This window comes from Sebastes fasciatus, chromosome 21, assembly GCF_043250625.1.
Source record: "Sebastes fasciatus isolate fSebFas1 chromosome 21, fSebFas1.pri, whole genome shotgun sequence".
In the NCBI taxonomy this organism is placed as follows: domain Eukaryota; kingdom Metazoa; phylum Chordata; class Actinopteri; order Perciformes; family Sebastidae; genus Sebastes; species Sebastes fasciatus.
The window spans coordinates 11,343,550-11,367,894 of NC_133815.1; the positions used below are offsets into that span (position 1 = coordinate 11,343,550).

The following is a 24,345-nucleotide window of genomic DNA, read 5'->3' on the forward strand; positions in this document are numbered from 1 at the left end:
TGTGATGAATGCAGCTTCCCTACCGGCAGCAGATGACGGCCTTGCAGGACAACGCCAAGTCAAGGAAGGCCTGGCGGAGCTCGAAGGACAGTGCATATTTCAGCGTCTGACCATCAATGATCAGCGCCAGCTCATTCTCCTTCCCCAGAGAGTCTCCCAGGGACGAACAGTGAGCTGTCAGAGTGGCACGAGTAGCCTGCAAGGAGACAAAGACACAGAGAGTAGGGTTTGGGTATTTCTTAAATCTTTAAAAGGAAGATTGACAAGATATTCCCCCAAAACTAAGCTTCAGAGACCAGTTAGACAGTTTCACGCATCATCAACATGTTTTTACTGATGTTTATCTCAAACATCTCTTCTACAGTTGGTTCAAATGAGCAACATACACACAAACAAATCAGTGCTCATAGGATGTATCCGGAAATACTGTTAGTTTAGTGAAACCTTAACTTCCAACCCTGAACCTCACCACTAATTACCAACAATCTAGTATCCTAATCTGCACCCTAACCAGCACCCAAACCAATCATAACTCTAAATCTCACCCGGAAAGGAACTATTTTTTTGGTGCGATCTGACAGCGGCCCTTTCATTTTGCAGGTTTTATGTTTTTGTGGCGATGTTGTGGCCTCATAAAGTGGTGAAAATACAAATCACACACATCAAAACACACAGACAATCTGTTGAAAGGTCAAAACCAGTGGCAGTAAATGGAAGACACATGCTCTGGTTGCACAGGCTGCTTTCATCTGGGGAAAGAATTTGCTTGTGTGTACACTAAACAATTAAGAATGCCAACATGAAGTTCACAGTTGTTATAGACATCACCACAACACGCTGATGCTACAAGGTCCTGGAGGCAAGTTGAACCATGACATCAACTCCGCAATCTTTACTTCACAAAGCAACAACACGCCACAGTGGGAGGAAATATGCAACAGACACACAACTAGAGGAAAAAGGGGAAATGGCGTGGCGGGGGTAAAATGCATCATTCATGTCTAAAAGCAAAGTGGAAGTGTATAAATGCCAGCTTGCCTGCAGGGGAGTAGTTTGGGGGCAGTTTTGATGGAGCTCTTGATAATAGAGGAACAGGGATTAATAGAGAAAATAAACATCCCACAGAGTTGTAATGAATTCCATGTGGAGGAGAAGGCACGCTACAAGCTACTAGTCCGGCCCACACACACACACACACACACCTGAATTCTTCATTTCCACTGACTGAAATTATGATTTCCATGGGATGTTACAGAGCATTAAAATGGTTCAATATGTATCATATTTGCCTTGTGTGGTCCACCTGTGTCTTTTAAATGTGAAACAGAAGTTCTGTTGACTATCCAATAAGAAATAAAAAGGAACAACTTTTAGCTTTCAATTATGAATTGTCATTAAAACATGTAAGAACAGTGCAAAAATACGGTTGACAGGAATTAACGGTTCCAGCTCTGACTTAATGTTTCTAAGATAACTTTTTATTAAGGAGATCATCAGGTGAATTCAGGTTAAAGACTATTCAAATCACTCAGCAGATGTTTTATCCATCAAGTATTCTCCAATACCGTAGCAAATATTCCACTAACTGTCTATCCTGGGACAGTTTTGTACATGTGGAATTCAGCTTATACACATAATAAACAAGGAATGACGCAAAATGAAACGCCCCATAACAGGAACTGTTTGTGGAAACACGGGCAATCTAACTAAACACATGGCAATCAGATACCAACTCTAGACACAAAACATTTGAAAAATTTGGCGCCGTTAAGAATCTACACGGTCTCTCACAGCGGGTTGTTGGCGGCCATCAGACCTGAGAGAGTGCAGTGACCCGCAGAGAGATGACCCCTCTGTCCACCGGTCAGCATGTGCAAGAGACAACACGGCACGCACGCACGCACGCAACACAATCATAAGAACAATGCGGCCTCTCTTCTTCTTGCCAAATAGCGATGCACACATGCACACAAGTGTCCCTCCTCCTCACAAAAAAATTCCCTGCTCTTGTTTTCTCAGCCTGAGGCTGTGTGTTTTTCTTTGTACGCCGGAATTCCTGTTTGCATTCACCTTTTTCCCCCAAACAGGGGAAAGGAAAACAAAAACATAATGAAAGGATTAAAGGAGATTACAGGTTGTCAGAGTCCTGAAACTCAAAGTGTCTATGTGTGTGTGTGTGTGTGTGATGTGCATGTGTTTTTACAGAGGAGTAAAACATGTGTCTGTTTGCATGTAAGTGCACAGGGGTTGTGTGTGTGTGTGTACATGTCGTGCATGTGTGAGAGAATCTGACAAAACCTCTTTTTCCCTGCTTGTCCTCACCTCATCACAGAGGAATGGACACAAAAAAGCCTCAGCAGCATAATACAAAGTAAACAGCGCGCAAGTGAAAAATGATTGTATAAAAACACTGAACATGACACATATTTGGAGCGGTGGGTGTTGATGCTTCAAGTCTTGCACAACTTTCTGCATGGGGGCTTGATTGATGGGAGCGCTTTCCAACATGATATGAGCGAGTGTGTGAGGGGGACAGCTTCAAATGAAATTCACAATAGTTGGAAGCCATGTCATCATAAAAGGCACTAAGAGAGAGGATCACACACATGGGTTAATCCTCAAGTTAATGCAAACAGTTCACCAGCCTAGCAGTGAGTTGCTAATACAACACAGCAACTTGTCACAGCAGGTCCAGTCAAAGCTTTAGCGGCGGCTAAGATAACCCAGGATAATAACCAGGCTAAGTCTGCAGGGAGCTATAGAGGATTAAAAAGGTAACTAAGGTACAAACCAAGCCCACAGGAGCAGCGCCGGGCTGTGAAGCGAATTTTTTTCTTTATGGCCAAATGGCGGTACTACATTTTCCGTGTCCGTCACGTGATGCCATTGGGCCCAAAAATACTTTTTCCCATAGACTTACTTTGGGAAAGAGACATCTGTAACTCAGCAGATAATTTTTTTTTTAGGTAAATCAACTAACCAGTATGAACACTTGAATAGCCCTTATTTAAATCATGTGGTCCTAAAAGTTGTAAAATGCAGTAATAGCCGAATTCAGAGTTATTTCCCTTCCGGCGTTCATGTGAATGAGCCGGAGACCGCGGCTGGACCGAGGGTTGGGAGGCGGAGTTAAAGGAAACACTAGTGCGCCTGCTCTATGGGCCCAATGGATGCGGAAGATCGCTGGATGATCCGGGTTCTTTGTCCCTCGGCAGTCGAGCCATTTTGGCTTTAGGCGCCACTGGGCAACTTTCATAGGAATGAACGAAAGCCCACCTTCGACGCTGTAGCCAGTTCTCTTCATACATCCATGGTTCAAACACTAGTTAGATCTTAAAGCTAACAGGCAACCATTTACTAAAGCGCAGCAAGTCCAGACCTAACTGTATCCTCCTGAGAAAGAACGGCGTCTTAACATGAAAAGAAACAGCTCACAAAAAGGTCCGCTATGATCTGTTAACACATTCTCAAAGAGAACAAACATGAGACCAAAGAGAAATCCATTACGATGGAACTTTCCTCTTTCTCACGCTAAATTACCCGCTATTTCTGGAGGCCTTAGTGGAGAAATTCTTTGATTGCACCAGAGGCAATACGACAGATCTCATTAGCAGGGAGTTTTATGCTCCAAACTAAATGTTTACTTTTCATGTGCATCTGAGCTCAAAGAGGGCGGAAACGGGCGGAAACACACACACACACACACACACTTTGTAAACCATGTTCACAGGCCCTTCTGCGTGGAATTTTATCAGGTTTATATTTGGATCACAAAATGGGAAGGGCATGGAGGCAGTTTGAGATATCACAGGTCACCTTCTCTCATTGCATACTTTACCATAAAACACACACACACACACACACACACACATCTATATATATATATATATATATATATATATATATATATATATATATATATATATATATATAAATAAATGCACAGTGAGGATGGGGAAAGCCAAATGTTGATCCGTTCCAGGCCACCCTCTCCACTCAAACAGCGCTCAATCGCCAGTGCCATCATGACAAATGTACATAGGCAGAGTATAAAATATACAAAGAAAGCACTAAGCAAGATAAATGGGAAAAGGTACAAAGAAAAGGAGAATGATGAAGGACACGGAGTGTGAACTAGACTCGGGGAAAAAGGAAGAGAGAGCGAGAGAGAGCTGCGGAGTGAAAAGAAGGCGGAGAAGGACATGCTCATATCTGAAGTGCAGATTCTGTCACCACCACTGAGATTTAATTTGCCGTTTAATTATCTGACTGTGCATCTGTGCAAACACCCACATCCTCTGCTGCCTGAGCCAGAAACACACACACACACACACACACACACTGCTAACCGAAAAAGAAATAGACACAGGCACACATGTGGACTTTAACAGTGGGAGGCCTGATGTCTAAAACACTATTATAAATTGAAAAATGCCAGAACAATAGAGCATGTAAGTTGAGGCGCTACAAAATGTGAGTGTGCGAGTGTGTATAAAGATGATTAATGAGCAGAAGAGTGATGCTGTTTGTTTAAGAGTTGTACTGCGGGCAGCGTGACGGGGAGCGGGGGATTGTGGGAAAGCTGGATGTAATGTATATTCAGAACTATCAGGCCGATCAGGGTGATCTTGTGCCACTGCATCTTGGGTAAACAGTGTTTGTGTGTGTGAAGGAGACTTTACATTCGTATGCTTGTGTGTCCTTCAGTATTGACTAAACAGAAGGAGACAAGGCAAAGATTTGTGTCAGTCTGTGTGTGGCATGTGATCTGAAGGTGACAGATGGCGCTTGTCACAGCTTCAGCGGTCGCAAAACCGTTTACCCAGGAGGCATTGCTCACTGGGTTTGTTTTGATGAGGAGGAGCACCAAAAGGAGATCGCGTTACCACTCACTCATCGCCCTCACATGGTTCGGCCCCCCCTTTTCTTGCTCTGTCCAGATTGTCTGTCTCATACTTGAAGTACAATAAACACTCCCTCTGCTTTATTCACAAACACACTCCAGCGTTTCCACTAAGATAAACACACACATTTTGTCGCTTGTTCGTGCTCTTCCTCTGACTCCCTCTAACACACACACAGTCATTTTTCTTGTGTAGTCGCTTCCTGTGCATAGAGAGAGTGCTGACAGATGTGGAGGTAGTAGTGTGAAGGAGACATGGAGCGGAGAATGGGCTTGGTGGGGAAGCGGGAGATTGCATCTGCCGCCAAGACTGGCAAATGCAAGATCCACTGCAGCACAGATCAGCCTTCACACTGATAACAGCAGAAAGAGGGTGCGATAGAGAGAGAGTGAAAAGTTGGGAACATTTTTTTTTTTTTTTTTAAACGGGGCCAAGAGGTCGACCTCGAGGTGAGATTTTGATAAGCAGCTTCTGTTTTCGCTCACACTTTCAAACAGGCCCACAAGCATTAAGAAGCTGAGCCAGCGCGGGTTATTTTAAGTGTGAGATAAGAGAGACAGTGTTGCTTTCATCCACACCGACCACCAGAGCTCTCTGAAGTTGCCCTGATTGACAGGCGTGACTGTGACACTGCGTGCACAGTCACACACAAGCATGCTACATTCATACATGAGAGTTTCTTCTCTTACATCCATATGTCCAAATATAAATCTAGATTTGCGAATCGAGTTATTAATGTGATGTTTTTGAGGGAGAGGATATTGGATATCTGATCTGACGAATTGTCTGTGGGGCGCCATTGCTGTATTTTGCGTATAAAGGGATAAGATTCAGCATTAATTATTCCCATTTTTTATTGGGTTTTGTTGCAGCTGTTTGTATGTATGCCTAGATGTCCTACAAAGCGCACCAGGCTCTGAAGCATAGATCTTGTCACATGAAAAATTCCACTCATGACCCATGGTTTATGTTTCATGTCAACCAGCTGTCTCTCTCAACTTTCCTGCCTCTGTGTGCCATATCGAAATGTGTTAGTGCAACTTTATTTTACAAAAGAACTCCCTTGAGTGATTGTAACCCTGAGCTGGTACAAATTCAAATACTTGCTCAAGGACACATCAGCGGGGTGGACATTTGCCATTTCTGTGTTTTAAAGGCCAGGCTTTCCAGCTGAAAGATGGACTCCCTGCTGCGCCAAGTTGTTTTGAGTTGCAGCTAAATGGAGTGTACTGAACGGAAATTCTCCGTCTGCGTTTGGCATGAGGAAATTTGAAAACCGCATCACACAAAATCATATTGAGAATAATTCAGTGAGCGTGAAATCAAGTGAGTCATGTCATTATCAGAGAGACAGCTTTTATGTGACTTTTTCCTTAGTTCTAGTTGCCATTCACTTTCATTCAACTTTAGATGAAATGGTGGAATTTCTAGAAATTTTAACTTGATCAGTTCAGCCACTTTGCTCACCATTCCCACCACTCTTTTTTTGTTTATACTGGATTCTTTTAGACATCAGCATGAAAATATTTCTAAGGGATTAGAAAGGTTTCTTTTCTGACGTGTAGATGCAAAAAAATACGTGTTGACTTCATGATAACGAAAATCTCGTCTTGTGCTATTTGATCTACCTACATCTAGATGTAATCTCTGTAGAAGTGTTTCCCTAGGAAGACATAACATAACATTCCCTTTAGATGCAATTAAAGCTCATAGACAAGAATTTCAAATATGTATAAGCAATAGCAGCAGGGCAAGACAATGAAAGAAACAACTTGTATTATGTTATCACTAGGGCTGTCAAAGTTAACGCGATAACACAAAATCGTTTTAACACCACTAATTTCTTTAACTCATTAAGGCAATCGTTCTTTTGGAGATTGTAGTGTGCTCAGTTTTAAAGCTTGAGTGAAGATACTGGCATCATATGAAACTAGAAAACCTATGGAATCCACTGGTACCAACATCATACATGTCACTTGTTATAAAGGTCATACTAGCTTGTCGCGAAGGAGGCTAAATAAGGCTCCAAACTTGTGCTAAATTTTGGCAAGGAAAAACTGTCATGGTTTTCAAAGGGGTCCCTTGACCTGAAAATAAAATGAAAATGTTGTTGCCTGTTGGGCTTGAGTTTGCCATGTTACAATTATTTTTTTATGCTAAATGCAGTACCTGTGAGGGTTTCTGGACAATAATTATCATTCTTTTGTGTTGTTAATTGATTTCCAATAATAAATATATACATACATTTGCATAATGTCTCATCCGCCGACCCAGACTACAGTACATTGACCAGACAGCAATCCGACTTTGAACTGTTCACTGGAACAGTACAGTATGTGATAAAACATATAAGAGGCTGCTAACAAAATCTTCCAAACCATATTAACAATGATCCACTTACAGTGCTAACTGTATTAGCTTTCACCCTCTGCTAATTGCATAGGCAATTCTCAAGCTAAAGTACCTGTATTACCCTGACATTAAATGTTCACCCTGTCCAGCTCAGTTAACTCAGCGTGGAAAGTGGCCTTGCACGCTGTCTGGCTCGTGACCAGCCAGACACCACTTTGATGCGTGTGAATGTAAAATCACCACTATTTCCTTCACTAGAAGGTGGCATAATACAGGAAAGCTTCATAATTATAGGTGTGAATTTGTGCAATTCAATTTTAAATAATGACCAACGTTAAAGTCCTTTCACACAGGATTCCAATTGGATGAAATATCAACCACATAGAGGTCTCTAATTCCATGTTGATCATGTTACAGACAAATAAAATCCCTCTTTGGGCCCACAAACAAGCGCTCACACATAAACACCCATACACAAATACACACAAGTACACACACAGTTCCGACGCTTAAAGTTTATGGAGGCATAATCTCCCCGGTCGCACATATAAACAAACTCCGTAAAAGTGAACACCCTGTGATTGTGTGTGTGTGTGTGTGTGTGTGTGTGTTTGAGTGTAAGCACTCATGTGGGAGTCAGGGAGAGCGTGTGTGTGTGAAAGAGAGACAGACACAGAGACACATGACAGTAATCAAGCCATTTAGGTTAAGCAGTCACACATGAAACCTGAACGCAAAGAACAAACAGGGGCATAAATCTAATTTAGACCTCAGATCTCACTCTAAATAGCAACAGGAACATACGTACATGTGTACATGTGAACACATACACAGTCTGTGCTGGCTTTTAGCTACAAATAGGTTAGATAAAGAGACACAAACAGTGTGAGAATACTGTGTGGTTGTTGAAAGCCGGGTACTGTGTTTGAATGTTGTGAAAGAGACATAGAGAGAGGGAAAGAAGTGATAGTTCACTACTTCTCTTTTCATCCCTTTCTCCAAAGGGACACCAGAGACTTTAATTACCTGCACCTGTGAGCACACAAAGAGCCCCACCCACCAATCTGGCTGTGGACCACACCCTAGTTCCCACGGTAACCTGCTTAAGACCCCCCCATTCCCTCCTACACACACAGTCCCAATACTGTACAAAGTGTACACAGATGTGAATCAAGCAGGTCGGCAGGAGGAAGATAAGGGTCTACTCACATCCAGAGAGTCCTCATTGACGATGATGAGGGACATGCCGTGCGTCACCAGACGACAGGAGTAACCTGAGAAACAGAAACAGACAGTGGAAGGTCGAGAGTGGGGGATGGGAGAGAGATTAGATTTACGCAAACCCAAAACACAGGTGAAAAACTGGTCTCATGTACAACTGCATTTGCAAAATCCTGCTCCACTCTTTCACACAGACGCTATCTGACTCCATTCCCCTCCATCAGCCTCCGGCCATCATCATATCTCTATTGTCGTCTGTTATACAGTACATAGTTCAATTACATCATGCACCAATTAAACACAGCAAAACCACTCACTCACAATTACTCTGAATGCTGGTGTAGACAGCAGTTCGACCATAAAAAGGTGTGTAAAAAAGTAAGAGACAATTTGCACAGTACAGTCTCAAATGGTGTCCAAACTTTTACACTAAATTTAGTTTTTATGTGTTGTCTTTCTGGACATCTGCCACAAACTTCCTCCACAACTGCCACAAGAAACCAAAAGCACTAATGTCATTGCTGTGCAACTTTAAGTCCCTTCCACCCTGCATACATTGGACACTAGAACATTTCACTGACAGACTGGGGACATGTCTGACATTTCACCTCACACATAATGCCCCCTATTCTTCTAGCCATGATTTAATAAACTCCACACAATACATAGTAGTTTCCTACTCTGCTGCAAATCAGGCTGCAATGACAAAGGGATTTCCTCACCATCGCTGGATTTGCCTACATCCCTGGCACATACTCCACTAGAAGCACCCTCACAGCTGCTTGTGGCAGAACTGTCCTTCCTGTGACTTATTGAAGGGCGCATTCATAAGCCAACATTCAGTCCGTTTTAATCAGACTCTGATGCAGTTCAACCCCTGGTGCAGTTTGTATGGCCAGTTGTGAACGCAGTAATCGTACTCTGGTGTGGACCAAGTTTCCAAGCGTACCAAAATGCAGGCTGCCTGCGCGGGGATTTGTTGAGATGGACACAGGTAAATGACAGGTTAACATGAATGGGAGAGGACATACAGAATATGCTGAATAAAGTCCACGAAAATAGCGTCGTTTATTAAGTCATTCAAGATGAAGTGAAGGAGAAGGGATTCGTGCACACAGCATCAATGCCGAGTCAAAGTGAAAAAACTCTGACAGCAATATTTCAAAAACCATGATTCCCTGCGTACACGTGGCAGCTCTCAAGACGAAAAAGATAAATTTGCTCCTTCGTACACGCCCCTCAGCAAATACATTTTTTATTTGGTCCGCTTTAATTTCTGCACTCTGAAACCAAATCAGACTAAATAGAAAATGAACCAAAAGTATCTATTTCACTCTGATTCGGACTAGCCAAACGGATTATGGTTTGAGAAAGCACCCTTAAAAATCACATTTTGGCCATAGTGTTAATTCCAATTGCCTTCCTCTCACTCTCACCTATGTTGATGGCAGTCTCCTGCTTGTCTCCAGTGAGGACCCAGATCTTGATGTCGGCCTTCATCAGAGTGGCGATGGTCTCTGGCACGCCAGCCTGCAGACGGTCCTCTATGGCTGTGGCGCCCAACAGTAGTAAGTTCTGTTGGTGGACAGATAAAGAGACAGAAATAAGACAGTGAGAACAAAATATGGCACAAAAGAGGAAAGTAGGTTAGAATAAATCATATTTGGGCAATTCAGCCAAACATCCCCCCTCTGTATGTGAGGCCTCTTTCTCTCCAGAGAGCATCATCCATATCTAGTTAGAGGCTGAGAACGATGCCAGCAAGTTCACTTCAGTTGGTACAGCAGCTCGTTTTAGACCTCTGTACCAACTCTGTGTCTTCGTGCCAAAAAGTAACCCATTACCTTTCCCCCCCTTGCTTTAATTTGTTCAGCATTTAAATGCATGTGTACCCTCATTAGACACACTCGGACGCTCACACAAACACTCGCACAGACACACAAGTTAACACTACTGTGTTGTTGACTCCAGTTTTATGGGGCTTTTGGCAGGCTGGTGAAGGTAATTGCCCTTGTGGTCTCCCAGTCTGAGCTCCCCTCCTCCTCCTGCTTCCTCTTTTTTTCCTTTTCACTTACTTTTCTCACCTAGACTCTCGACTCTAAATCCTTGGTTTTCTCACCTATTAGTTCAACTCTCTTCTGAATATCCTCTCATCTGAAATCTCTATCATTTTGTTCACTTATTCCCCATTCAGTGCCATCTTTCTAATCAACCAATACAACATTTCCTTTTAGAAAGGAGCAGGATCTGTCTTTACATTCTGCTAAAAGAAAAACACACACTTCTTAAAAAGGGAAACTTGATGGTATATTGCAATTAACGGACATGATGAGTAATGAAGGAGCATTGCGTTTATTGCAGTGTGAGAGTCAATGGAGCCACTCTGCCACCTGCTGGCAAACATGAAGTGTGTGTTCGTGTGTGTGATTATGCATCAGGAAAAATTTGATGACATGAAGACTTTTCAGGACTCTGCTTTGATTTCAAGAAATCTCACATAAGGTTGGAAACCAACAATAGACATTACTACAAATAAAGAGATGGTGCGTTTACCTTTTCCAGTAGTTCAAAACACTCCTCTAGTTTCTGAGCACGGTCTTTGATCACAGTGCTGACACGATTGTATTCCTTGAGCCACTCCTGGTAGGCATCTTCCTCCAGGTCAACGTAGGCAAAACACAGAGTCCTCAGTCCTGGACAGATGGAAGGAGGATAACGATCAGTGTGATCATGGAGAACAGATTATGTTTCTAACTGGGAGTGAGTGGTTGGAACGCTGAGAAGCAGATAAAGTAGAATGGAGAAAACTCAGGAAAGATGGTTCTGAGGTGGGACCAAGTAATGTCAAGTCTTGACACTTAGACCCTCGGATCAGTCCCATGACAAGGCCAACTGGAGAACATCTTGCGATGGGATCACACCAGCCGCAACGCCAGATCGGGCCAGGGGCATAAAGTGGGGGGGTCAATGGCCCCTTCCCTATTTCCTAACCTCCTACTTCTGGCTCCCATGCTCGGACCAATGATCAGTAAGGAAGTCAACACAAAGATAAATGGATGTCCAGTTAAACAAACAAGTATCTTTTCCTTCTTACCTTCAGTAGCAAACTGTTCCAGATGAGCAATAGTTAAATCATTGTACTGGGACGCCTCAGTCAGACGCTCAAAAATGACATTATCCTGCAAAACAACAAAATGAGCATCAATGAAAAATGTTCAAAGACATTTGGAGTTGTGAATTACAGCTTTAATGAGATAAACATACAGCTCCTTTGCAGTACAGCCGTAGCTTCCCGTGGGGAGTTCTGACCACCACAGACATGCGTTTGCGGTTACTGTGAAGGAAGCAGTGGGTTTAGTTTCAAAACACACTACAGTCTTATATTATTATTTACTGACTGAGAAGAACATTTATGGGAGTATTACCTGGAAAACTCCAGCACATTCAGAAGCTCATAGCTCATCTCTTTTCCTCTCTGAAATAAACATCAAAATGTCAGCTCCTAACTTCGCAAAAAGCAGCTCTTACTGCGGTAAAAAACCCACAGATACACACTTACAGCTTCGATTATGACTGAATGCGGGGTTCTCGCGGTGAAGACAAAGCCGAGCCCTTTGGCCCCTTTGACCAGCGCTCCTTCATCTGGCGAAGAGGCCTGGTAAATTAGCTGGTTTTCCTCTTTCTCCGGGACCACCGTGTGGCACACTGCCATCATTGTCAGGAACTCACAGATCTGAGGTGATGTAGGCTGAACACATACATACATACAAACACAGTGGACATGGTTTTTAACAGCATCCTCTAGTCATTTTTAGGCAGAATAGGTTTGCTTCAAATAAAGAAATATGAGAAAAGCTTCAGAGACACCTACATGGTTCTCGATGTTTTCGACAAGAGTTGGGTCGTCAAACTCTGTAGAGTTATTGCTGCTGGACGGCAGATTGCTGTGAGATGAGAAAAATTATTTTTGACATTCAAATAGCATTGCAGGCTAAAATATGTGATTTTTTGTCAACTTGTTCTTCTGATTAAAGCATACACAGTACATTTATTTCTCAAAACATGCAGAGCCTAAAATGAAGAAAAGAATATCAGAAAGGGGAAGATAGATGAGAAGGTCAGAGGAGAAGGTCACTAACCTGAAGTCCTCCATTGATCGATCACATTCAAGATCAGGGAAGTGGCTGCAGTGATGAATGAGGTTGAATTGGAAAAGGAATCAATCAGTTGATGAGTTGGTTAGTTCATTTGATCAAGCATGCAAGAGTTCAATCAACTACATTTATTAACAGCTCATTCTTTATTACAAGTTAATCTGAAACATGAAGAGATTAAAAGGTTACTCAGCGCTAAAGTGCTAAGAGGCAAGAATGAATTTACAAAAAAAAAGAAAAGAAGACTGACCCATATGTGATTCCCGCAATGGTACACTTCTTGAAGTGCATGACGTTACAGGTCAGAGTTCCTGTCTTGTCGGAAAAGAGATACTTCACCTGGAAAAGACAAGAGGTAATGAAAGGAAACACAGCACATTTTAACAGGCGCATATTGATTGAGTGTGCATGTAATGGTAACTTTTGGCGTTCCTACTTTCCAATCCTAAAGCCACTGATTATAAGGAGGGGGAAGAACTGACCTGGCCCAGCTCCTCATTAAGATTGGACGTCCGAGCCACGGCCGGTGTGTCTGTCTCTGCGTAGTACATCTCCATGTCCTGAGGGGAAAACAAAACAGGACTATTTGACTACTTGCAGTAAGTTCATTTGAAAACATGCATTATAAAACACACATGGCCCATACCCAGTTGATGAAGAGGGCCTGTGTGAACTTGACCACCTCCAGAGTGACCAGCAGGCTGATGGGGATCAGGTTGTTGTACAGGATGATGAACGTCAGCAGGTTATATGCAAAGTTAGTGGAGATGTCACCTGCACAAACACACGATATTCACTTATTAACTGACCCTTAAATTGTGTATTAATCCCAATTCATTACTGTTAGGAGTTACAGGTTGTGTAATGTGTTATCTGTGTGTGTGTATTCTCACCAGCTCGGGACAGGTACCAGCAGGAATCTTCAGTATGTACTTTGTTCCAGATGGCAGCGCCCACAGAGCTGATCAGGGCCATGACCAGCAGGATGCCAAACAAGACCAGGATCTGCATGTTGGTCACCCGCTCCACATTAGAGCGCTTCAGTGGTGCCTTGGTGGAGTTCTGGCAGGTGGACAGGTCAATGAATACAACACAAAGACACTTGCATCAAGATGGTGCTGGATGAGGGCACAGTTTCATTGAGTTGCAATGGTTTCTCTGGGAAGAGGGCCACTCGGAGCAGCCTTTAAAACACTTTTCACTAATTTAATTTGTCACACACAATTACAAAATCATTTTTGGCAGAAGAATATGTCCAAACACTTGGACTTGGATGTGCTCCCAGTTGTGAATGTATCACTCAGTTAAATGCTCTAAATTATTCATATGAAGTTCACAAGGAAGGAAGATTCTAATTATTAAAAACTATCAAAGGAAACTTGTTTTGAAACTAAGATTTACTGAATTCAGACAAGACACTGTTTACCTGCATCAGTTTGGAGTCATGGCCAGTGTAGACAATAATTCCCACAACCCACTGCGTGTTTCTCAGCTGGGCGCCGCGCAGCAACACCTGGTCTGGACCCAGGGGAGCTGGACTGAGGAGAACAAGGGAGGCAATCAGCAACAAAACATGATAAATGCATGCCGATTTAGGGCGACCTACATTTTTTTTGTTATTTGTGAGTAAAATTCAGCAGTGTTTTTTGCCGTCCATACTATCGGTGTAGCACTTCTCAAGCTTTACTTTTTTTGCCTCAAATTTTTTATTTATACAACCTTTTGTACATTTGAATTCATGAAGAATGAAAATTATTTTGACAGGCTTAACTTTCCAAGTTGACTTTTAAATTGTATCTCTTTTGTGCTGGATGAGGCTATAAAATCTATGATAAGTTTTATCCTACTGTCTTGGCAGTCTGTTTTATACAAATATACTATTTGAATACTATTGGCTTACAAGTTAAAAACAACAATAATAAAATTTAGCATATAACACTGGCAATACAGTTGCTAATGTAAATTAATAACTGGTGTATGGGTGTGTGTGTGTGTGTGTGTGTGTGTCTCACTTCAGGTTCTCCAGCCGCAGTGTGCCAGTGAAGTCATACAGGTGCCTGTTGGGGCCTTCGCACTCCAAACGACCAGACAGTGCAACCAAATCCTCCAAGCTCTGAAAAGCAGCCGTGAGCGAGAGACCCTGGAAAAAAAGAAAACGTGACAAGTCAAGTTTACCGAGTACATTACGGAAAAAGCAAGGTTCATACAACAAAACAGGTCAAACTCGGATAAGAACAGGAGATATAAAGAGAACAAGAACTACATTAAACATGACCAAATCATATGTGTGACCCAAGTGCAAATGTAAGGATAGTGAGGAAATAAGGTTTCATTTGATACAGAGTCCTGAAAGCCAATGACAACATTTTGCAACATCTTTTTTTAATTTGTTCATTTGCATTAGATGTTTCTAAAACAACACATACTACCTACAAACTTAGATGAGTGGAGAAGCTCCTCTCTGACCATGTGCAGAATCCAATGCACTGAGAAATCTGACAAACAGAGATTTGCCCCGGTGTCATACCTGTCTGATCTTCAGGTTGGTTTCTCCATCCAGGTTGGAGGTCTCAGTGTAACACATGGCCTGCGGCTCGCTGTGGAGAAGAGGCATCAGAACATTGTAGTGCTTAAAATGATTAATCCATCAATCAACAGGAAATCAGTCAATGACAATAATCGATTAAAGAATTGTCTTTTTAATAATAACGTTATTATTATTGCACTTCTCAAATATGAATATTTGCCTCCTTTTACATGATTTCATACAATTTTTAATTTTAGCTTTCAACTGTTGATCAATTTTAAGACAGTACTTTAGGTTCCTGCAATTTAAGATTGGAATTAATCATCACATTTTATATAGTAAATGATTAATCAAAAGACTAGTCAACAGATTGATTGATAATGAAAATAATCATGAGTTGCAGCCCTAAAAAGTAGTATAACACACAAACAATTAGAACACATATTAACAGACAAATGCATAATGTGTGCTCACACACAAACACGCACAATCATACACACTTAAGTCTGACCTGGAGGACAGAATAACCATGTCAGCTGGAAGGTGCTGTCCATTGGTCACCTTCACTATGTCTCCTACTGCCACCTTGTGGCCAGGACGCAGCAGTGCGACAGCGTGAGAGAGAAAAAAGGTGGGGAGAAAGAAAAAGAGGGGTGTTAAGGAAGAGAGAAAGGGGGAATAGGAGGGGTAAGGGAGGGAGACAGACCGAGGAAACAAGAGGCAGGTTAATTAGTGACCAACCGAGAGGCAGCCAATAGACAGAGGAAGACTTGAGATAAAGTGACAGTTAGCACAGCGGTGCATAGCTTTAACTCTTGATTTGGCTGCAACAGAGGCAGACCAGAATAAGACACAAAGATTACAAGCATGTAGATAACAGAAAAGAGAAGAGAAAGCCATTCAGTATTAGCCTTACAAATCTGTAGCTTTTAAAAAAAAATAAAAAAAAAAAAAATGGGAAAACGTCCTATGACACAGAGTTCTCTCAATGAAAGGGAGAATTTCAGGGAAACTACTTGTCACCACCTCTCGTTAATATGAACATTATTGAGTTAGCAGGGCAGCTGGAACAAATTCCTTCACCTTTTCTGACCCCGAATAACAAGGGGCTACATTCCTGCTCTACACCACATAACAAGGACTCAAGTTTGATTTGATTTGACCTGCTGGAGCAAGACTGTACGCAGCTGGACTCAAGTTAATGACTACATTCAAGATTGCACTGGAAGAAAACACTTTGTGTGATACAGACATAAGGTTCACTGGTTCAGATGAACTGTAAAAAACGAATTATTCAACTAACAAGACTTTGTGGAATATTGGATAAATCACCCACTAACTCACTTGTTATCTGGCCCTAAAACATCAATACCAATTGAACGAGTATCTTTTTACTGTCAGGGATCAGAGACAGATCCTGACCAAACCCAGACTCAGTGACTACAGTCTAGCCATAAGAAGTATAATACGAGACATCCTGGAAACCAAAAGACGAGAAGATATGGAATAATTTCACAACAGGTGAGATTGAGACAGGTAAGTAGCTCCTTTGAGACAATTTAATAATAAAATAAGCCAATAAATCTGATAGTTAATCCCCAATTTTACATTTTTATTTTATTGCTGTTCCTGCTTTTGCAGTATTTTTTGACTAATTGCATTATCTTATACCTACATTATTATGTGAATGTTTTTGCTTTAGCTGATTTAGTTTTATTTGCTAATTTACCTACTGGTTTTTTTTCTATTTTTAGAAGAAATGTAGCTTCTTACAGTATTATTTTAAGCCATTCATGCCAATAAAACTGAATTGTAAAACCGAGTGAGGTAGAGAGAAAGGCAAAGCATAGGAGTGATGAGTGAGAGAGCAGCAAAGATGAGGTCTGTGATGATAGTGATACCTGTTTCCAGATGATCGTCTGCCAGGCTCCGCTCCGCAGCACTGAGAGACAAGGACAACACAGCCATCAGTCAGCCTATAGAGCGACACTCATACAGTATTCATAGCGACTAAACTTTTTGTCTGGGGCCTGCACTATAGTGAGTGACAGACAACAGCCATTCACTCAGCCATGAAAGGAAAACAAAACCCACACAAATAGACGCAAGCACACTCATGGAAAAGCGCACAGACGGTTGATGCACGTTGACAAGCACAGACACGCAGACGGTACCTGATGTCTTCTTATTGTTTACGGTGTTGTCTGCTTTGTGTCTATTCTGTAAAGACACAGATTAAGACGTATTAGCTTTTAAGATACTTTTAAGGTGTAACTTCTGCCCATATAGCAGGTGGTGCTGTGGTACTCACATAGTCCTCTATGATCTCTTTGATCCCGGCCACAGTGAGGATGAAGATAAGGGGGACCAGTGTGGTGTAGCGACCGGTTGGTGATACATCAGGGATTTGCTGATAAGAGTCAAAAGAGGCAACACTCAGAAATCATTGCTGACAGTGAGTGTTGAGTAGCTTAAAGCACCCATAATGGACCACCACAGTGATGGCACAGAAAACAATAAACAAGGCAGTGGAGTATAATATGTGAACTGTATAATGACTCCTTGATGGGTGGGCAGAGCCATGTGAGCACAATGGAAGGCTGTGCAACTTTTCATGAGGCTAACACGGAGTAAAAAAAGTGCCCGTCTTCTCCTACCATCCATGGGGAAAACAATATTGTCAACCAATCAGGAAGCGACTACAGAGTGGGATTAGTGATTATCTTCTATGATCAAATTTCTTCCTTCAGTTTAGAAACAGTGTAAAAGTTGCCATAGGACTTCACATGTTGTGAGGAAAATAATTAATATAAACAACATGCAATATTAAATTTAGCAAATGATTAAATTAGTAATATGATCTAATAAATATGTATTGATTAGGGCTGTCTAAGTTAACGCGATAACGCATTGACACAAATTATTTTTAACGCCACTAATTCCTTTAACGCATCTTGTGGTTTTTAGGTTGTATTGGGGCTCAGTTTTAAAACTAGAGTGAAGATACTGGCATCATATGAAACTAGAAAACCAAAGGAAACCAACCATGTCATACTAGCTTGTCGTGAAGGAGGCTAAATAAAGTTGCGCTAAATTTAGGCGAGAAAAACTGGCATGGCTATTTTCAAAGGGGTCCCATGACGTCTGACCTCAAGATATGTGAATGAAAATGGGTTCTATGGGTACCCGTGAGTCTCGCAGTACCTGTGAGGGTTTCTGGACAATATTTGTCATTGTTTTGTGTTGTTAATTGATTTACAATAATAAATATATACAGACATTTGCATAAAGCAACCATATTTGCTTTATCCAATTTGCGATTTATCGTGATTAACTATGGACAATCACACTAATCAATCAATCAACCCTAATATTGATAGATTTATTCTGACACAAGCCTATGATTTTTACCCATTTGTGTATATTTATCTATTATTCTGTTCCTTCTGGCTTTCAGAGGAAATGTACCAAATCTTAGAAAACAACTCTCAATAATCCATAACTCAAAAATAGCGGGCCTGTGGGAATCCTGGAATGTTTTAAAGCAGACATTTCAGGATGTGTCATCTAAAACCTGTGTGGGCTACTAAATCAAACCAAAACCAAACAGCACACGGAGCCAACGGTGCTGATCACCATTGTTAGTGTTTTTTGTGCGTGGGATTTACCTGCATGAGTGCGATGAACAGGAAGAAGGCGTTGGCAGCCCGCCTGATCTGCTCATACAGGAACCGCGGCAGGAAGGTGAGAACCCCATACTTGGTGGTACTGCAGAAGAAGACAAGGAGAAAGGAGACTTTATACGTTGTTTACATTCAGACAGATGGAGGCTGAAAGCCAGATAGTCCATTAGCTAAAGTCGGAATTCATGCATAACTTGTGTGCTAATGATTTTTTTTCACCCGACACTGTTAAACAGCAATACCTTAAAAGGTTGAATAACAGACTCTGTTTGTGTTTTAATATTGCAGCACTTGAAAATCTATTAGAAACACTCAATTGTGCTCAGAGAGACTAAACAGAGCCATTACGGGATGCACACACATCACACCTATATATAGGCCGATACTTTAAATCCAGCAAACTAAATTTAGACCCAGAACCCCATAAAATAGGTGCAAGAAACCTTGGCAACCTCACCTTGTCTGTCAATCAACTGCATTGATCAGACAACAGTATTGATTAGCCTTGTTATAGCCAGGAGCTACCGTAAGAGCTTTTAGAGAAGTTAAAAATAAAAAAAGTCAACCTTCAAGTCAAGGCCTGCCTTGTTTTTCGTTTTTTTCCTGTGTGGCCTGAGTGAAAAGTAAGAGATTCTGCAATGGCATTTGTTTAATGGATAGTGTGTGTTTGTGTGCGTGAGGGCATTGAGTGCACGCACTGAATGGGAAAACACACCCCTCAATCACAGTTCACGATCTCCTAGGAGATGAACCCGTAACCGCTTTTTCCGTCTGCCTCACTCACACAGACACAAAACTACAAAGAGCAGGACATTACACACAAAACAGAGTAGCAACAGCTGTTAGTCTGTCACACACACACACTCAGTGGCCTGACCCTGATGCTCTGGATACCTCAGAGTTAGTGATACTACACCTATGATCCAGCAGATAAAGCTGCTTTAATCTAATCAAAGACAAGTGATATCGGACTCCACATACGCACACACACTTTTCAATTGGGCCAGGCAAAAAATAAAAAGGAGGAAAAAAGGCTAAAACATTGGGCTGTGTTATTTTTCATACTATAGATGTCCAACATGCTGGTGTGGTTAACAGCTGTTAGCTGCAGGGTAGATGCTCTCCTGCTGCTGTGTGGCTTTGTCATGTTTTTTTTTTTCATAAAAAAAAGGTCAGTGTTCTTCATATATTATAGGCCAAAAGACAACACAGGGCTGAAGTCAGAGAGGAGTCATCCCTCAAAACACAATCAGGTGCATTTGTTGAAAATACAAATGTTTGTAAAAATAATTGTCAGTTTTAATTTCTGCTATAAGTTTGATTTAATTTTATAAGTGTCAATAGCATGAATGTGTGACTTAGTTAAACATTATTAATTTACATTATTTCATGTCTTTTCCTAAGGATAATCGAGCAGGTTACTTTGCTGCTGTTGTGCACAGGAGTGCAGCACTAATGGCCAGTTTGGATAAACAACTGCATACAATGAAATATGGATGTGGAGGACCTTGGGAATGGAGAGGAGGTGAGTTGAGTGTACAGATAAAAGCTACAAGGCTTTAATCTAAGAAAAATCAATAAGGCTATTGAACCTTTCAAACATAAACTAAAGAGTTACAGGAACACAGGGACATCAGAGGGCAACCCTCTGGAGCTGGAGTGCTCTTGACTCTCCAATCAGCATGCAGCGAGGGGCAGAGCACCACATGTGATCCAATCAGATGAGCCAGGGAGCTCTCGACTTAATCTTATTCGTAGAGTTGAAACAGGCTCTTTTAAAAGTGAATTAAATCTCCTGGCAGTAATGGCAGACCACTGAATGTCAACTGACTAATGACAAGCCTTCAACTCACAGAACATGAGCCCAGTGCTCCCTGTGGCGCCAGGCACAGTTAGTACATACAAATAGGAATAATAAAAGATAAAGTCCAGGGACAAATTAAATTGGCTTCTGTCTAATTCAAACTCTAATACAGTTTGCCTGACTGCGACTATTTATGACCACAACCGAGCCCATAGAATATGCAGACGACAGCTGGGATGATGCTTATGAAAACAGACTTGCAGTACGTGATATTTGGCCCTGCTCATGACCCTACCTATGACATATAACTACACACAAGAAGAAAATTCACTCAGATGTTCCCTGTTGTATAGTGTTGCTTGTAAGTGTAGTTACTTTACTTTCATTGGCAGCCTTAAATATTTATTAGGACATATTGATTAAGCAACACGGCCATGTTAAATTGTCAAACCAAGCACTTTTTCCACTGAGATTCAGATCAGCCTCGTACGTCAGGGGCCGCTGCAGAGTTGCACCTTAATAGGTGAGTTATTAAACAGCCTTATCAATAGAGTTTCACCTGTAAAAGTGTAGTAATTGTAAAACGAAAACGAAAACTAAACCTAAAAAAAACTAATATTTTTTTAAGTTACTGTGATTTAAGGCAAAACTAAAAATTGGAAATGTTTAAGAGAGAAAAAAGCAAATTCTCAGAAGTCCAAAGTCTACTTGTCGCACGTGGCATGCCGGGAAGAAGAAAAAAACACAAGCACGTAGGCTGTCCTTCAACCTGAAAACATGGGTGTAAAGCCCCTCTGAGCAAATATCCACACAATGCTGGAGTGTCCTTTAGCAAAGACACATGATCTCTTCAATCTGACCTCAGGCAGGCAAACAACCTGTATTAAAGTGAATACAGTCAAGATGAGCCTCTGAATAAAACTCAAAATAAACAAAAGATATTGGATATGATGACCAGAGATTTTCATATGTCCAGTGATATGTAGCCTATACGTTGCAATGGCTGATTAAAACTTCTGGGAAACAGTTTAAACATTAAATTAGTTTTGATCTACCCTCTACTGGCTATAGACTACTATTTGACTTCCAGTATACAGCATAAAAATCAGTGCACACACAGCATGCATCATAGCAAAACGTGCAGTATAGGTAAAAAAGCCCAGAGTGACACCTACCTGACATGGTTGTCGCAGAACTTGGTAATCTGTGGCCGGTTGAGCAGCACCGTCCGCGCGGTGGCGTCTACGGGATCCGCCTGGGAAGTAGTCCCGGACATCTCATCATCTGCCTTGCGGTAACCGCCGGACGAGCAAGCAGGTCCTGCACCGTTGGATTGATGGGAGAGAGGCGAGGCTGAGTGAGTGGTGAGGCAAGTAAGACAGAGATAGAGGTAGAGAGAAAGAGAGGGAGAAAGAGAGAGAGAGAGAGAGAGAGAGAGACAGAGACATAGACGGGAGACGGTTTACGGTTCAAAAGCGAAGGCGACCAATTACTACTAGAGGCTACTGTATGCTGATGTATGCTGAAGCCGGCGGGGTCGATTCAATGACGTTTTATAAACACCCCTCCCTTGTCTTTCAGTATTATTATGCAGGTACCGTCAATGCAACACACGCGACAACCCACGGGACCCCCCGCAGTATAATGGATGTGCTGAGGGATGCACAATGGCGAACAAACACACCCGAGTTTTGTCTGTTTTATCAGCACTTGTCTATATGTAACACAAGAGAGAAGACCTGGTGCACATTGCTGTCATTAACAGGCACAAATTAGCATTAAAAAAAAAAGTGACAGAAGAGGATGCAACACGCTTCTTCTCCTGCAGACTCTCTGCAGACTCCCTGCCTGGCTTTGTCGTCTCCAACCATTTTAACGCGTCGTGATCTCCGGGAGCGGGACATTTTTGCAACCTCGAGTGACGGGATAACATGTGCACTTCTGCAGCAGCGGGGACATTGTGGGGATAGTGAGAGAGCAATGCAAACAGGTCTGCCGTTTACTCAGCTGGTACAACAACAAACAGGCGAACCTGGGCGAGGACAGATGCAGCAGCAGCAGCAGCACGCCTCCCGTGTGTCCTCTCGCCTCCTTCGGCCTTGCTGAAGAGGAAACTCCCGGTGAAAGATACTGGCCCGCCGAGCTCCGCAGCCGTGTCATCTGGCCCACCTGCACGCCTCGGGAAAGTCTTTATATCGGGGAGCGATTTGAACGATCTCCTCTCCCTCCGATTTTGATGCTGAGCGGCTCACAACTGCCAAGCGCAGACAACAGGAGGAACCCATATGGAGCTCCTTCAGTGCTGCAAAGCCGGGGCTCTCCACTTTTAAAGGGCCAGAAGCCTGATATCGCTTGTGGTTAGGCAAGCTGGCTCAAATGACTTCCCTGAGGCAGGAACCATCCATCAGGAGATCACTTCACGTCACTTTCCCTCCACTGCGAACACCAGTGGTCACTCACTACAGGTTTCTCTCCACGTCTTTCTCATTAGTTTGCATAGATGCAGATAGTGTGTGTTACCCTGCATCTCCAGTAATTACATAAGAATATTATCTATAGTGCATTCATCTGGAAAGCCACAGGTAAGCCAATCCTGTCTTTATTCTGATATTATTCCCACAAGCCATCATAATGATGAGCTGTATGATGGGATTATTGTAATCCTTTGTTCGGTTGTATCATTTCTTGGGATCTGTACATTGTGTGTGCTTGTGTGTGTGTGCTGTGAGGCTGTAAGTTAAAACAACAGCAGCCTGATTGCATAAATAAATTAGAAACGAATAAACACTGCCAGGGTTTGGGAGATTGAATTTCCACAGTCCTGAAACTCTATTTCTGCAGCACTACAATCCTTCAATAGACGGGTCATTCTCTCCCCCTCATCAATAACCAAAATATCATTATATTCCACTCAGGCTTGTTGTTCTAGGTGAGGAATTGTAAGACGACCCACACAAAAGCCAGTCGGGCTTATCTGCGCTATTATCGCTGTTGACACATCAGACTTCCACTTTTTCATTGAAAGAGACATTAAGTTGAGTGTGTTTACAGGAAACGGCTACGATAATTACATTTTCTTGAGTGCAACTTTCAGTTTTTTATCGTAATATACTTAATTGCCATTCTACCGTTGCAAAAGAAACCTGCTTGAGATTTTAAGAGCTCAAACACCGTTAAAAACTCCAACCTTAGTATAGTGCTTTACCACACCAGCCCACAGTGTCTACACAAGGCAGCGAGCAAGGGTCAAAGTCTGTCCAAGCAAAATGGTAATAATCAGCCTATCCCTCATCTCTGTATCTCTGACTAGGCTGTTACCTCTGACCATATAAGTCACAATCAGAGTTCAGCACTACACACTGCAAATGGCACTGAGGTCAATCAAGATAGCGAGTGATAGTGAGGAAATGAGTAAGGATGATACAAGGCTAAAGGTAGTGAAGGGCGATGCACATTGTTACCTTTATAATGTAATTTTCTCTTTCACAAAGCAATTCTCTTTCCTTTTCATACCTTTCTCTCTTTATGCCTTGTTGCTTATTTCTGTTCTTGCAGAGCTACTTACTGTACTACTCAACACAGACCTGTACTCCTCCTCGCCCCCTTACCTTCACCTTTTAACCCGTCAAGACTCTACCTTTCCAAGCAGATCAATAACGGCTTTCTCAGCAGCCCACTTCAGCTCTGATTCATTTCTGAG

At 42.1% G+C, this 24,345-nt stretch overlaps 1 protein-coding gene across 13 annotated transcripts in view; it reads right to left on the reverse strand.

The window, feature by feature from the left end:
- Window positions 1–24,345, reverse strand: part of atp8a2 (ATPase phospholipid transporting 8A2) — a 54,378-nt gene that overhangs the window by 21,724 nt on the left and 8,309 nt on the right. For 5 of the 13 annotated variants that reach the window (XM_074622220.1, XM_074622221.1, XM_074622224.1 and 2 more), the window contains 23 exons: window positions 21,821–21,998; window positions 18,827–18,926; window positions 17,470–17,568; window positions 17,333–17,378; window positions 17,060–17,100; window positions 15,670–15,743; window positions 15,159–15,228; window positions 14,644–14,771; window positions 14,058–14,169; window positions 13,525–13,693; window positions 13,278–13,405; window positions 13,114–13,191; window positions 12,882–12,970; window positions 12,617–12,661; window positions 12,349–12,421; window positions 12,037–12,225; window positions 11,903–11,952; window positions 11,742–11,811; window positions 11,572–11,656; window positions 11,031–11,170; window positions 9,914–10,052; window positions 8,466–8,530; window positions 24–196 (listed from right to left, as the gene is read on the reverse strand). In XM_074622220.1, the coding sequence (XP_074478321.1) occupies window positions 24–196; window positions 8,466–8,530; window positions 9,914–10,052; window positions 11,031–11,170; window positions 11,572–11,656; window positions 11,742–11,811; window positions 11,903–11,952; window positions 12,037–12,225; window positions 12,349–12,421; window positions 12,617–12,661; window positions 12,882–12,970; window positions 13,114–13,191; window positions 13,278–13,405; window positions 13,525–13,693; window positions 14,058–14,169; window positions 14,644–14,771; window positions 15,159–15,228; window positions 15,670–15,743; window positions 17,060–17,100; window positions 17,333–17,378; window positions 17,470–17,568; window positions 18,827–18,926; window positions 21,821–21,998 (2,341 nt within the window). Of the gene's footprint in view, window positions 1–23; window positions 197–8,465; window positions 8,531–9,913; window positions 10,053–11,030; window positions 11,171–11,571; window positions 11,657–11,741; window positions 11,812–11,902; window positions 11,953–12,036; window positions 12,226–12,348; window positions 12,422–12,616; window positions 12,662–12,881; window positions 12,971–13,113; window positions 13,192–13,277; window positions 13,406–13,524; window positions 13,694–14,057; window positions 14,170–14,643; window positions 14,772–15,158; window positions 15,229–15,669; window positions 15,744–17,059; window positions 17,101–17,332; window positions 17,379–17,469; window positions 17,569–18,826; window positions 18,927–21,820; window positions 21,999–22,677; window positions 23,131–24,345 lie in introns of those variants that run through there. The other 8 variants (XM_074622227.1, XM_074622222.1, XM_074622228.1 and 5 more) reach the window with 6 other exon arrangements.